At 42.1% G+C, this 12,622-nt stretch overlaps 2 protein-coding genes across 2 annotated transcripts; both read left to right on the top strand.

The window, feature by feature from the left end:
- Positions 1 to 419: 419 nt before the first annotated feature.
- LOC122022524 (pentatricopeptide repeat-containing protein ELI1, chloroplastic-like) lies at positions 420 to 2,146 on the top strand. The gene has a single exon (XM_042580547.1). The coding sequence runs from the start codon at positions 472 to 474 to the stop codon at positions 1,837 to 1,839; it is 1,368 nt and encodes a 455-aa protein (XP_042436481.1). The 5' UTR covers positions 420 to 471; the 3' UTR covers positions 1,840 to 2,146.
- LOC122022523 (pre-mRNA-splicing factor CWC22 homolog) lies at positions 1,865 to 11,151 on the top strand. Its single transcript, XM_042580546.1, has 5 exons — positions 1,865 to 2,072; positions 3,743 to 3,873; positions 3,967 to 5,454; positions 5,553 to 5,628; positions 10,794 to 11,151. Exons 1-4 carry the CDS (start codon positions 2,039 to 2,041, stop codon positions 5,616 to 5,618), a joined length of 1,719 nt encoding a protein of 572 aa, XP_042436480.1. The 5' UTR covers positions 1,865 to 2,038; the 3' UTR covers positions 5,619 to 5,628; positions 10,794 to 11,151.
- Positions 11,152 to 12,622: the final 1,471 nt, after the last annotated feature.

Genomic DNA, 12,622 nt, shown 5'->3' on the forward strand with positions numbered 1-12,622 from the left:
GATCTTGCAAAAGCAATCAATTTGTAGAAATAAATATTCAATTTCTCATGAATTTGATGAGTTGGTTATGACTTTGGTTGGTTGCAAACTGGATTTGCCTAGGGCCATCCACATGATAAGCAGGAATACTTACCATTTTACTGCAAGTTGTCTTTAGAGAAAATTTTATTTATTATATTTCTATTTAAGCTAACCATCAAGTAAGAAAATAATCGTTATTCCTACCAAAAAATAATTTTAACAAATAAAAAAGTTTAAGGATTATTTTATAAGTTATTTTTTAAAAAATACATATTAATTGGAAGTAAACAAAATTAATTTTCAAATATTGTAGTGTTTTTTTTGTTAATTAAGGCGTTTTCCTTCTAATTACTCTAAATATTTGGCTATTTTTTCCTCTAATTACAAAATTTTCATGATATGCACCGAAAATAAACCGACCTATCCGGTTCGATTCCGGCGACCCGCCTAATGCCCAGCCAGTGCCTCCTCGCCCCTATCTCCCACGTCTTCTTCTCGCCCTCCGCCGTCGCCTCCGCCGCCTCCGCCTCTGCCTCCGCGATCCGCCGCGCCTCCTCACCCCGCGAAGCCATCTGCCTCTTTAAGCTCCGCATCCTCCGCCGCCATCCTCACGAGGACCGCTTCGACACCCACGCCGCCGTCTTCGCCCTCAAGGCCTGTTCCCATGATCCCGCTCTCCTCCCCCACCTCCACGCCTACCTGCTCAAGACCAACCTGTCCTCCCACGTCTACGTCGCCTCCGCCCTCCTCCATTCCTATTCCCTCGCCTCCTCCCCCTACTCCGCTCGCATACTGTTCGACGAGATGCCCCACCGAAACCTCGTCACCGAGAACACCATGCTCTGCTGTCTCGCCCGCTCCGGAGATCTCTCCTCCACTCGCGCTCACTTCAATGGCATGCCCGAGAAGGATATCGCCACTTGGTCCACCATGATCGGCGCCTACATGGACAGGGGCCTGACTGCCATAGGCCTTACCCTCTTCCGCGACATGATGAATGACACCCAATTGAAGCTTGATCCCCTCATGCTCGTCACGATGCTCACCGCTTGCTCCCGCTCCGGCTCACTGCCGCTAATCGGAAAATCCATCCATGCTTACCTTGTGAGGAAGGGGATGGGCATCAATGATCAGCTTGGTACTGCCCTCGTTGACATGTATGCCAAGTCGGGCTGCTTGAGGAAAGCATTTTACGTGTTTGAGAGAATTCCCGAGAGGAATGTGATGCATTGGACTGTAATGATTTGTGGATTGGCCATGCATGGCCATGGCAAGGATGCAGTGGCATTCTTTGAGAAGATGATTGGACTAGGTGTTCGACCCAACGAGATCACATTCACAGGGGTTCTCAATGCATGTTGCCATGCTGGATTGATTGAGGAGGGCCAGAGGTACTATGTCAGCATGGTTAAAGAATTCGGATATGAGCCGGGAATTCAGCACTACGGATGCATGGTCGACCTTTATGCCAAGGCTGGGAGACTAGAGGAAGCATATAAGATCATTGAGAACATGAAAGTAGAACCCAACATTGTCATATGGACTAGCTTCTTGGCAGCTTGTATGAAACATAAGAATTTTGAGATTGCTGAGAAGGGGTTGGAGAAGGTGTTATGCATGGCAATTCCTGATGAGGATGGTGGGGTGTATACTCTTATATCGGATTTGTATGCTCTGGGGGGCAAGTGGAATGATGTGGTGCGAGTGAGGAGGCTGATGGATGAAATGTTTGTCAAAAAGAACAGAGGTTCTAGTTTCCTCGAAAGCAAGGGAAGTAGAACCTTGAATTGCTTGAGCGAACTGATTACTTATTCTTAGAAGAGAAAGAGGAGATCAATTGATGCAGCATTACATAGCATTCATTTTGAGGATTGCGTTTCTAATAGAACTGCTAAGTTAATAGCTTGGGAGTCATGGAATAAAAGCATGATCTACATTGAGAATATGGTAATGCTTCGCCTGCGCAGATGTTTGGGGAGCACCTGCTGCGAAAGTTGAGCTGTCTAACTATGAAGAGATGCAGCAGCATCAACCATGGACGTTTGTTTCATGTATGTTCCATTGATTTGGCTTGCCTTTCTTTGCTGTCAAAGGAAATAACTGAAGCAAGTTTGTTCTTTCTTTCCTTGATTTTGTACTCTCTTTTAGCTGTGACTGACACATTTTGTTGGAAAAACACTTTGAAACCTGAATAAGTTAACAAGGATTCATTGTTAATCATTGTAGTAAAAAAAACTAATTATGTTTACCTCATGTGTCCCTCACAATTCATCTTCAGGTTATGTGAAGGGAGATAAATTATGAGATTTTTTTATAGCTGACCACTAAGCGATTAGAGAATGAGAGTATTTTTTTTCTGAGAGCATGTGTTTGCATTCATTGTTGATCATACTCTTTAGGTATGTCGTGTGCCTTCAAGATAAGATGATAGTAAAGAGGTAATTCATTGTTCTGGCAAAAGCTGATGCGTTCACCCCAAGTATCTCTTCAGTCCCAAGATATTTAGAAGAGAGATAGATCACGATAATTGAGCGACGTCTCTTTAAATGGAAGAAATTTTATTCTCTAGAGTAGCGATTGAAATGTTGTTTCATGTCGTGTGACACTGACGATTTTTATCATTTCATTGGGGAAGCGAAACTAACACCCTAAGCGCGGTTGTTTCGAGTGCGCACCTCGAGTAGTAGGTCGTCCTGAATGTGTCGTTGGAGGCATCATCGGTCGTTTTCGATGCCACCAGAGGCGTCGCTGGATGCTTTCAGTGCCGTCGGAGGTGTCGTCGGACGCCTCCGGTGTCGCCAGAGGAGTCGGGAGCCGGAGGAGGCATCGCGATGTGACATTTCTGATGGAGGCAGTAGCGTAGTCGGATTCCGGCGCTACTGAAAGTGTTGTTAGACGTTTTCGGTGCCGCTAGAGGCATCATCAACATGTGTCGGACGTGTCATGTGTAAAATTAATATTGTAATTTAAATAATTCAAACAATTCCCACAAGTGTGATATTTTGAAATGACTTTCATAAATTGTAATAAATTATCTCAATAGAATATAAAAAATATATATATAATTTTTTTAAAAAAAATAGTAAATTTTATTAAATGATATTCTGAATTTATTTTTACTATTTAAAATTTTTAAAAAATTTAAAATTTTTTATAAAAATTTTAATATAAAAGCACGATATAATATAATATTAAAATTCTATTCCGATCTGAAATTGACATCTAGATGTTGCTCATAGTTTTAAACCTTGCTCGAAAGAAATATTTTTTGGAATTCAATTCCTATACACGTGGTGACAATTATCACCGAGTACGTAGTGCCAATGGGGGCAGGTAAGACCATACAAGTCATCCGAGTTGGTATGTGGTGGGATGCTTGTCACATGAGGTCGCGGGGTCGAAACTCAAGGTAGTCGGGGTGTAAATTCTCGATCCCTGTGCAACTCACCCCACCTGTCACATGCTCGTTCAGGATATTGTGATTTATCTTTCTCGTGATGATCTTAGGTCGGTGCGGCGGGCCTTTTGTCACAGTGGGGGCAGGTAAATTCATTGTATATCCTACAGGATGTATGTATGTGATAAATATTTATATCTATAAATTATTTTTAAATATTTAGAATTAAGTCATTATAATTTAACCTGATCACCACCGTCCATCTGGAATCCCACCGCTTTTGGATGATCACATTGCCATTTTACTTTTGTCTTTTCTATCCAGACTCGCTTTCCTGTCTCTCGCGACCATTTGCTGCCTCGTTTTCCCTTTCGGAGGTCCATCCGATGATGACGAACGACGCCACCGCGGCCGCCGCTTCCTCCAAACGCTCCAAGAAGGACTTCGATGGCGAGGTATCCCTTCCCCGTTTCGTTCCTCCGCCGTTAATTTCTCGTGCGCAATCAATTTTTTGTTCCGTTTCGCGATTAACCCTCGATTTGAATCAGCGTCGGAGCAAGAGGAAGGCGAAGGCGAAGGCCAAGTCTGGAAAGCGTCGCCGTCTGCGCGACGAATCAGATTCATCTCCCTCCTCCGGGACCGACGAGGATCCCCGGCCCCGGCGCACGCGGGCGAAGAAGTCGGAGAGGCGCAAGAGGGCGCCAAGGAATGCTAGCACTAAGTCGAAGAGGAGCAAGAAGAGGGTGTCCCGAAAGAAGCGGTACCGCAGCCTTAGCCCCTCGAGCGGTTACTCCAGCCGTAGTTGCTCCACCTGCCGCAGCAGTTCGTCCGGCAGCAGTAGCGTCTCGAGGAGCCCTCCCCCCAAGGCCCGGCTGAAGGAGAGAAGTAGGTCTCGAGGAAGAGGGAGGGATGGGGAGTCAGAGAGAGGTAGAAGTCGGCGGCGGAGGAGGACGACCAGCAATGATGGCATTCAGAAGAGTAGGAATCGGTCACGGAGTTTCTCTACTTGTGCAGGAAGTAGGAATAGCGGTCCCAGCGGCAGCCAAAGTAGCAAGAAGTATGAGGAGATGGAAGGGCAGATGCAACTTCGATCAAAGTCGCCTGTGGAAGATGGAAGAGAGGTGGTGGAAGTCAGTGGGAATGATGTGGTCAGTGATGGAATTATCCAAGCTTATGATGATTTTGATAGGTATGATGGGCGCAGGTCAGACAATGATCAAGAATTCCATGGGAGACATGAAAGGGATGATTGGGCTTATGCAATCGACAACCAATTGGTAGGCGGTACTGTCGCCGAGAAGCCAACAGTTGATAATGCTGGTGTTGGGAAAGATGATTTTGCGCCGAAGAAGAGTGAGGACAACTCAGGCACGGAGTCCGTCAATTTGGAATCCCAGTTAAGACAAAAGGCATTGGAAAACTTTAAGAAGTTCCAACGTAGCCTTTCAGGAAACACTAGATCTCCTGGTCATCAGGAAGATGAACCCAAGCAAAGTCAATGTCTCAATGAAGCTCAAACTGATTTGGCAAACACGAGAATTCTTGAATGGCAACAAAGCATCATCAAAGGAGAAGTCTGGCCATCTAAATGTAGAGTTAGATCCGTTGTCAAACTCCCTGATGAGGAAGATACTTCAGGGCTTGCACTTAGGCAACCATATTCCAATGAAAATTCTGGAGAAGTAAATAATTCAGGCCTTGACATCAACGAAGGCCAGAAAAATGTGGTGCAGTTGAAGAGAATAATTGAGACCTCAAATGAAGCTTCTTTGGTGCAATTGAAGAAAATAAAAGAAACCTCAAATGAAGCTTCTCTAAATACATCACCAATGAAAGAGAAACAAGAGAAGAACATAAATGCATCATCTTTGAATAGCATCACAAAAGATGCTGACATGAATCAGTCGAGTGGGCAACCAACCTTGTTATTATCTTCTCAGCAGAACTTTGATAGTGGAAATGAGAACAAAGAGGACACTGGGTCTCAGTTCCAACAAAAGACATTCTCTAGAATGCATGAGGGAGAAGTGGTTGAGGTAGGTTTTGCGCTCTTTGTACTGATTTTAAACTTGGAAATTCATATAGAGGTGCAAGATGCCTTGTGACCTGACTTTTTTTTTTCTCTCTTTGATAGGTGAGTTACAAGGTTTACATACCCAAAAGAGCCCCTGCATTGGCACGCAGACAGCTAGAACGATGAAGTGTGCATAGTACGTTCCAGTTTTATTTAAATCGTTATGTTATTTTTCACTATTGAGTTGTTTTTTTTCCTTAGATATCTTTTCATTCTTGCTTAGTATCTGGTGTGAGGTGCCTTGATTTGCAAATTACTGTTGCAGAAGTAATCAATCTACAGTCAGGTTCTTACATTGTTTAAAAATAATAGGGTTCTTGTATTGTTGTGCTTCGGTATTAGTAGGAAGTAACATCGGGCAGGATAGCGATTATTCTGTGGGCTGATAACAAAGGGGGTTTGAGGAGAAGACAAGAAAAGATAATCGATATCCTCTAGGCTTTTTCAAAAAAAGGAAATTTTATTTAATATTCGAGGTTGATCCTTCTTACAATAATGTTTATATAGACTCTAGACTCTAGACTCTAAGACTTAAAGAAAGAAAAAGAAATCCTAATATATAGACCTCAATTCCTATCTTGTAAAGAAAAGAAAGAAATTATACCATAAAAGAGAAAAGACTCATAACAGACTCACAATCCTAAAATCCCTAAACAAACTAAAAATCTAAAAACTATAAAAGATAGAAATTATCAAAAATACTTAAAATTACCAAAAAAAACCCACCTAAAAATTACAAAAAAGAGAATAATTTACTAAAAATAATAAAAAAATCCAACGAATCCTCCTGCATTAGTCGCTTCGGGTTGAAAGAACTTATTCTCAAGTTCAGAGGAGTGTCAAGTGGTAGCTTAGGAGGAAGTTCATTTGACATTAAATCGATAAAAAAATACTAGTAGTTGCTGGACTTTCGCCTTATTTGGATTATCTGCACGATCACCTTTTACCAATGACTGCCAAATGTCAAATTGCTCTGCTTGTAGCATGTTCATAATACTTTTACTATTTTTGTTGATTACATATGCGGTCTCTCATAGTGAATTAATGTAGCTCCATTTCACAATTTCTTCACCGTCACAAGGTGTCAAAACTTCTCCAAGATTCTCCCTAAAATGGAACGTTAGATTCCATGGCCTTTCCTGTCAAATTCGAGTCATTGCCGGACTGCTGCTCGGTTAGAACCTTCAGAGAATGCCAGAGGCATGGATTTGCCTTGGCCTTGGATTTCTTGGCTAGTGAGAGCCCAAGACTAGTGATCTTCTCATGCAGAAATCCCTCTAAGGGTTCTTCACTTTCACCAAGACGTTAAGAGAAGTCACCACGGTAGATCTTCTTCGAGTGGTGGACTAACTTGACGTAGTTGGTGTTGTGGTGGCGCGAGATGGCTTTGCTCCACTACTGCTCACCATCCTCGTGTTTGGTTGTCACCATGACTCGTTTAACAACAAGATTCGTAGAATAGAACCCCTCCTCTCTCCACTCCGCCGCAGCTTGCTCCATGATCTCGGCCTCACTCTGAACCTGAAAAAGAGGATCATCTCCATCGCCTCGAATACCTTGTATCATCCAGCACCCCGTTCCAAGTGCCACTCATGAAAGTAGTTAGTATTGTACGACAGTCGATGGTGCGACCCATGCATCTGCCTCGACACCAACACGCTTACTTCCTGCAGCGCTGCCACCGCCTTCGACACCCACCTTGCCTTCTCGTGCGCTCGCGCGTGGAATTGCTAGCTCAATATCACGCACCTAGTGCATGTTCCCACGAACGTGTGCGCCGCCACGCCGACCTCCATGCCTTCAAGCAAAGCCTCGATCGGTAGCACAAAAAAAGTCACGACCTGGGCAAGCGCGTGTAGGTTATTAGCAAGCCACCCTCGGCACCCACCTTGCCTTTCATGCCCCCACGCGTGGAACTGCCAGCTCAACATCACACACCTAGTGCACGTTCCCACGAACGCGTGCGCTGCCACGCCGACCTCCATGTCGTTGAGCAAGGCCTCGATCGGCAGCACCAAAAAAGTCACGGCCTGAGCAAGCGCGTGTAGGTTATTGGCACACTCACGACGGGTGATCATCCAGGACCATCGGTGGTGCCCCTAGAAGGCCTCGATCTGGAAGCCAAACACAGACGTGGAGGGCCACCGTAGTTATCGACGACCTAGTGAAAGACGCTGGAGGCAAGATCTGCGAGAACGTAGCCAGCGTACACGGTGAGGGGCTCGAAGACCGAGCCGGAGTCTACAGCGGCGACTGTGGACTTGGCCAAACAGGTTAGAACGAATGCAAAGTGAAGGCAACCCACGCACGGTGTGACCACGTAGAGTGGAGGGGCGTCAATGGAGACGTTGGTAGGTTTCATGGGAGTGTTGTCAATGTGGTGAGGGGAGACGGTTGAGGGCTGGGTGGCGACGATGACATTGCAAGGGTGGTTGTTAGCTTCATCAATAGAAAAACCATGTTGTTGTTGAGAAAGAGTATAAGCAATGGCTCTTTCCCTCATGGAAGCTCCTCGTCACCTCATGTGTAGCTTTGCTCTAACTTCCTCGATTGTTCCTAGATTGTCGCACCATCTAGATTTAGACAACGGGCTTCGAGCATTTTATGTACGGTCTGACTGTCGGTGGACATGCACACGGTTAGCCCAGACGTGAGCCTAAACGCGGAGGAGGGCCTGCATGCACCTCAGTGTCACAACGGCCTGCTTCCGCACCTGTTGCCCTCGAACTATGGCTTGTAGTCGAATGATCCCCCAAAGAGTCTGTCGCGCTCACAGAGCCAAGAAGGCGTGGAAGGTAGTCTAGATGTGCCACTCCTGGCGGACCGCCCCTGAAGTCCTTGGGCGAAGCACAGACAATTGCGGCGACAGTGGCGGTGAAGGCGGCAACATTGAGTGAAGATGTGTCAGACACCCCGAGGCGGCCGAATGGTGGTTGCTCCCCTTGATCCCCGACTCGGAGAGGTGATCCCAGGAGGCGCTCCTCCATAGCTTCTTCCATTTCCTGCTACTTCCGTTGCCACCGCCATCACCACTCTTTCCCTTCATCTTGTTTGAACGAACTACTTCGTCACTAGAGCGGTTGCTTCTTGGATCAAATGCATCGACCTCGTCGGCGGAGGTGCCAATCAGGAGCTTCATGGCCTCGAGAGAAGTCGCGGAACCACAAGCAGTGGCGTAGTGGAGGGCAGTGGTGTCGTTGGAGAAAGTGGGCTTCTGGTCTTTGTTTATCGCTTCATGTGGGGTTTATTCCCTTTTCTTTAGTCTTCGAATCCGTCGAGGCTATCGTCCTCCATGGTGAATCCTAATCGCCCCTAGAACAAAGTTTGAGTGTAACTAGAGGGAAGAAATTGACTCTTCATCTTCTTTCTCATCTTTTCTCAATCCATGATCTTGGCCTTGTCTTATCGGTCTCGTGAGTGTCGCAAGTACTCCCACCATGACGATGCTAGACCTCTGAATTTGAAGGCAACCAATTTCACCTTCATTCGATCCGGAATTTGCATATAGTTGAAGAATCGCTCCACTTGTTGATCCAATCAATAATGACATATTAGAAAATTTGGGTAGATCAACTCAAAATAGACCTATGTTAATCCTCTCGACCACGTACCTCATGATCTTCAAGATTTTGTCTCGTCGCCGCCACATGCTTGGATAAATCTGCGACTTGCCTCTATAAATCCTCGAACTTGCCTGTTGTTACGATCGCGATCATGATCACAACGATCTTCTATTAGATTCGATTCTCGACTTCCTCAATCACAACCAGTAAGCTTTGATACCAACTGACGTCGGGCAAGATAGCGATTATCCTATAGGCTGATGAGAAGGGGGATTTGAGGAGAAGGCAAAAAGATATAACCGCTGACCTTTAGATTTTTCTGAAAAAAGAAAATTTTATTTAATATTCGAAGATTATTCCTTTTAATAGATGTTTATATAGACTTTAGACCCTAAGATCCAAAGAAAAGAAAGAAATTCTAATATATAGATCTCAATTCTTATTTTATAAAGAAAGAAAAGAAATTTTACCAGAAAAGGAAAGAGATTCATAATAGACTCGTAATCCTAAAATCCCTAAACAGACTAAAAATATAAAAAATAGTAAGTACAAAATAACAAAAAAAATTGGTTAACAATTTGAAATATAAAATCATTTTTAGAAAAAAAAGTTAGAATAGACAGATACAATAATTAATGAACATAGTATACATACAAGGAAAATAAATTGAGTTGGATAAAAGGTAACAAATCATTCATGCATACCTATGACTTAAAGAATTGTTCTTAGAGGAGATCTAAATGGATTACGTAAGGGGAACATTTGGTTAAGTATAGTCCAATATCGTTTCTTCTTTATATTAAATGCCTAGGACTATGTGTGAAAAGTTATCTAATCCCACAGAATAGTGATCAACTAATCAATAGCATGTGATGGTGCTAGATATATATCTTATGCTAAAAGTCTGGTTTTACTAGGACTAGATGGTGTAATTCTAAATATAACAATGTGAGCAGCGTTACTGAATGCACGAGCGGATTCAATGCCAGTGGACATACCCATTAACTCCATAACAAATAACAATGCTAGACTCAAATTTTGGCTGAGCTCGCTTAAACTCACAAATTCAACCTAATTCACAAAGACTTACAATTTGATTCTCTAGCTCCTGAATTCTGTGAGATGTCGGGAGTCAAATAGTTCTTCATGCAGTCTTGTCATTGTTCATTTTCCCTGAATAGTATTCCTTTAATTTGCTTCTGAGCAAAAATCACAATGGCCTTTAGCTTCCAATTCATTTTAACAGATGTTCCTAAGTTTCTAATTTTGATTATTATAAAAGGGTGATTTAAAGATCCATTACTCTTCTTTTTACCTTGATTTATTGCAAAGTGAATTTTCACTTTTAACTAATCTAAAGTTAAAAAAAATAAACTCATTCTGATTTCTTAAAATTTCTCAAGTAATTATAGAACTATATAAGAGAATATCTGCACCTCAATTGAGAGAGGACAATTGTAATTCGCTATTTAAATTCTAAACTAACAAAAGTAAACCAACTCCACGTGAGTTAAGAGTTTGGATTTAGGATTTTTTTTTTTCTTGCTCTTCATACTGGCAAAAGTAAATAAAGAAGCATAGTGAGCATGTTAATTATAATGGACCTCTTGACGAGTTTGAAGATAAAGGCCATCATTCTGATTTAAAAATTGTCCTAATTTACTTATCCAGACACTTTCCCATGGTAAAACTGAACTGCAATTTCCTTTTGTTTTTTAAATTTTTATTGTTTAAACAGATGATCTTCAGGGAGATCGAAGTTCTACAAACTGTGGGTGATCGTGATTGCACCGGGATTGTTAGATAGAGGAATTAGAAGAGTATGTATATCTCAATCAGGCATGGTGTATTTGTAAGTTGATGTTCCATCTACATGATTCTGTTGTTGTTAGGTTGTGTTTCAAGTCCAAGTTCAGATGAGGAATTTTAGCTTCTTCAAGATAATTTGGGACTAATATGAAGTTATTAATCCACCAGTCTCGATGAAAAATAATGAGTAATGTTGTATTCTAAATTTTATTGTCATTACTTTCTCCCCCATGTACTAGATTGCTTTTGTAGGATGCCAATTTGGTTTAAGAACTCAGGTTTATCAAGAGATTGATTTAGACTGGACTGGTAAGGTGCTATTGAACAAACTGTTGTATGACTGATTGCGTAGGAGGAGAATATCATCAACTCAGCCTTGTCGCTCTGCAAGCCCTTTAGCTTGTTGCAGGGAGATAGCCAATGCTGTGGCTGAGTCAATCGATCCCATAACTAGAGATTGGTGCAATTTTAGATTGATGTAGGAAGAAGGGAAGAAGACTAGTTCACAGCAGCTGCCCGGCCGCAAGATTGTGGCAGCCGTCTCTGGGCACAAGCTCGCGGCATAGATGTGGTGGTCACTAACCGTGAGCTCGTTGCAAGCTCATGAGCCCATCGGCCACTTGGCCATGAGTTAGTAGCCATTCTATGAGTCCATCGACTAGTCTGGCCATGAGCTGGCTGCTAATTGCAATTTTATAGCCCACCATACTCATGAGTATTGTAAATCATCATTTTCTATCTTTCCATTCATATAGGTAAATTAAGTCATTGTTTCCCTATTATTTTTTCCTACGGTGAATCCTTTCTCTAAAAATGATCAAATCACTCATTTGGAATTGACCGAGCATAAAAGCAAAGCTGGTCTGCATGGGTGTTTGTTTTTATAAATTTTGAGATCAATTTTTAATGGGTATAAAATGTATTTTGTTGGATGTTTCATCTCTTCCATGTAAAATGTCGTCGCATAAAATGTCTATTTATAAGAAGGCTCCTGTGAATTGTTAATCATCGTAGAGATAAGCAAGAGCACAGGGGGAGGGAACGGACAGAGAATATGGAAGATGGAAGAGAGAGGCTCGCATGGGAGTGGAGCAAACAGACTAGAAAATGATTCCGCCCGTATTATTTTTCCCACGACAATATCTCTGTTTTTTTTTAAAAAAATTAGTATACTACTTGTTACTAACCACCGAGAAAAGTTATCCCAGGTAAACACTTTAAAAATCAATCAATTAATTAAAATTTGAACTCTAATCAGGATTAGGGCTGTAATCGTCATGTGCAAGTGAGATTCAAACTGTGGACCTTAAATACATCAAACAACATGCACTAGTCACAAACTCCTTTTAACTTATTTTCTATTTTAAAAATAATAATAATTTTAATTATTAAAATATTAAATTAACATGACTTAACAAGGCTGATGAATCCTCGAGTTAGTATTAACTGAGCTCGAGTTCGGCTTGAATGTTAAATGAGCCGACTCGAGCTCGATCAAATTTGAACTCGAGTTGAATTTTGACTGAGTCGTTCGTAAGCGGTTCATGAGCGACTCGACTCATTTACATCCCTAATTAAAATAAATATTTTAAAAAGCAACTTCTAAATATACATAAATTATATTCTAAATTTATTCGAATTAAAAAGAAATCCTGCAAAATCTAAACATCTGAATTATCAAATAAATAAATACATACATAAAAATAAAAAAGAGAAACTTTTCTCTTTGAGAACATAAGTGTAAAACTAAGGGAGGTC

Source organism: Zingiber officinale, chromosome 9B (genome assembly GCF_018446385.1).
Source record: "Zingiber officinale cultivar Zhangliang chromosome 9B, Zo_v1.1, whole genome shotgun sequence".
In the NCBI taxonomy this organism is placed as follows: domain Eukaryota; kingdom Viridiplantae; phylum Streptophyta; class Magnoliopsida; order Zingiberales; family Zingiberaceae; genus Zingiber; species Zingiber officinale.

What these genes read in the sequence shown, in the direction of transcription:
- LOC122022524 (XM_042580547.1), top strand. Translation starts at nt 472, where the DNA reads ATGCCCAGCCAGTGCCTCCTCGCCCCTATCTCCCACGTCTTCTTCTCG.
- LOC122022523 (XM_042580546.1), top strand. Translation starts at nt 2,039, where the DNA reads ATGCAGCAGCATCAACCATGGACGTTTGTTTCAT. An exon ending in ACCATGGACGTTTGTTTCAT is followed by an intron (nt 2,073 to 3,742) that starts GTATGTTCCATT and finishes TTTTCTATCCAG; the next exon opens with ACTCGCTTTCCTGTCTCTCG. An exon ending in AGAAGGACTTCGATGGCGAG is followed by an intron (nt 3,874 to 3,966) that starts GTATCCCTTCCC and finishes GATTTGAATCAG; the next exon opens with CGTCGGAGCAAGAGGAAGGC.